Raw genomic sequence first — 794 nt, 5'->3', positions numbered from 1 at the left:
TGCCTTTTTGGTCAGCTGAAAGGAAACTGTCTGATCACGAACTGAACAAACTATTAAAACAAATAGGCTGCGCTCTGAAACTTTCTACCGTCGTTTTGTTTTCCGTTGATTTATAATATTCAGTCCTTTAAACGTTTTATCAATTGACATGTTTTGAATTTGTAGACCTCTTCGGTTTTTTTTTTTTTCTTTTTTGTAGTCCTCAACGCTACAATGGTCTCGATCCTTTTTCAGACATAATCGTTAGAAAATTAAGAAAAGAAGTTGTTTTACAAATTATTCAGAGACATGTCAAAAGAAAATTGAAGCTACATGCGTATAAAAATTAAAGACACAAATAAAATAAATATATTATAAAGACCAGAAAGTCAAGTTAGTACAAGTGAGTTTTAATGAGCCACTTATCAATAACTTGTTCATCTTTTGCCTCACCGATTTTCCGACTCACCACCTCATCGCTCATCTGCGCATGTCCAGTAAAATGTTGCTTTTATCTCAATTAATTTTGTTCGTTAAAGCTTTCTTGAAGCTGGTGGCCATCTTCACCGATATTATTACGCTGTACATGTAAATAAAAGAAAAATACATTTGGAGAGAGTCAACTGGATGATAAAAAATTTGAGCAATTGAAGTAACACGTGGGTCTGGGACTTTGTGTGTGTGTATGTGGGTGAGTGTTTTTATGTGACAGGGTACACGTAATTAAGAAGTGGAGTGAACTGTATGTGAATATATTTCTGAAATTACTGTTTTTGTTGTTAAAATTAATGTTGTTGTTGTGGTGGTGGTGGTGG

The 794-nt window shown here is 34.0% G+C and overlaps 1 protein-coding gene across 1 annotated transcript in view; it reads right to left on the bottom strand.

Annotated features, from left to right (window-relative positions):
* Positions 1-368: 368 nt before the first annotated feature.
* Positions 369-794, bottom strand: part of LOC106878914 (glutamate receptor 1) — a 41978-nt gene continuing 41552 nt past the window's right edge. The window contains exon 4 of the mRNA XM_052969014.1: positions 369-559. Coding sequence (XP_052824974.1) covers positions 500-559 — 60 coding nt within the window. The 3' untranslated portion in view covers positions 369-499. The remainder of the gene's footprint in view (positions 560-794) is intronic.

The sequence above is a fragment of the Octopus bimaculoides genome, chromosome 6, assembly GCF_001194135.2.
Source record: "Octopus bimaculoides isolate UCB-OBI-ISO-001 chromosome 6, ASM119413v2, whole genome shotgun sequence".
NCBI classification, from domain to species: domain Eukaryota; kingdom Metazoa; phylum Mollusca; class Cephalopoda; order Octopoda; family Octopodidae; genus Octopus; species Octopus bimaculoides.
This window is presented reverse-complemented; position numbering and strand designations above follow the sequence as displayed.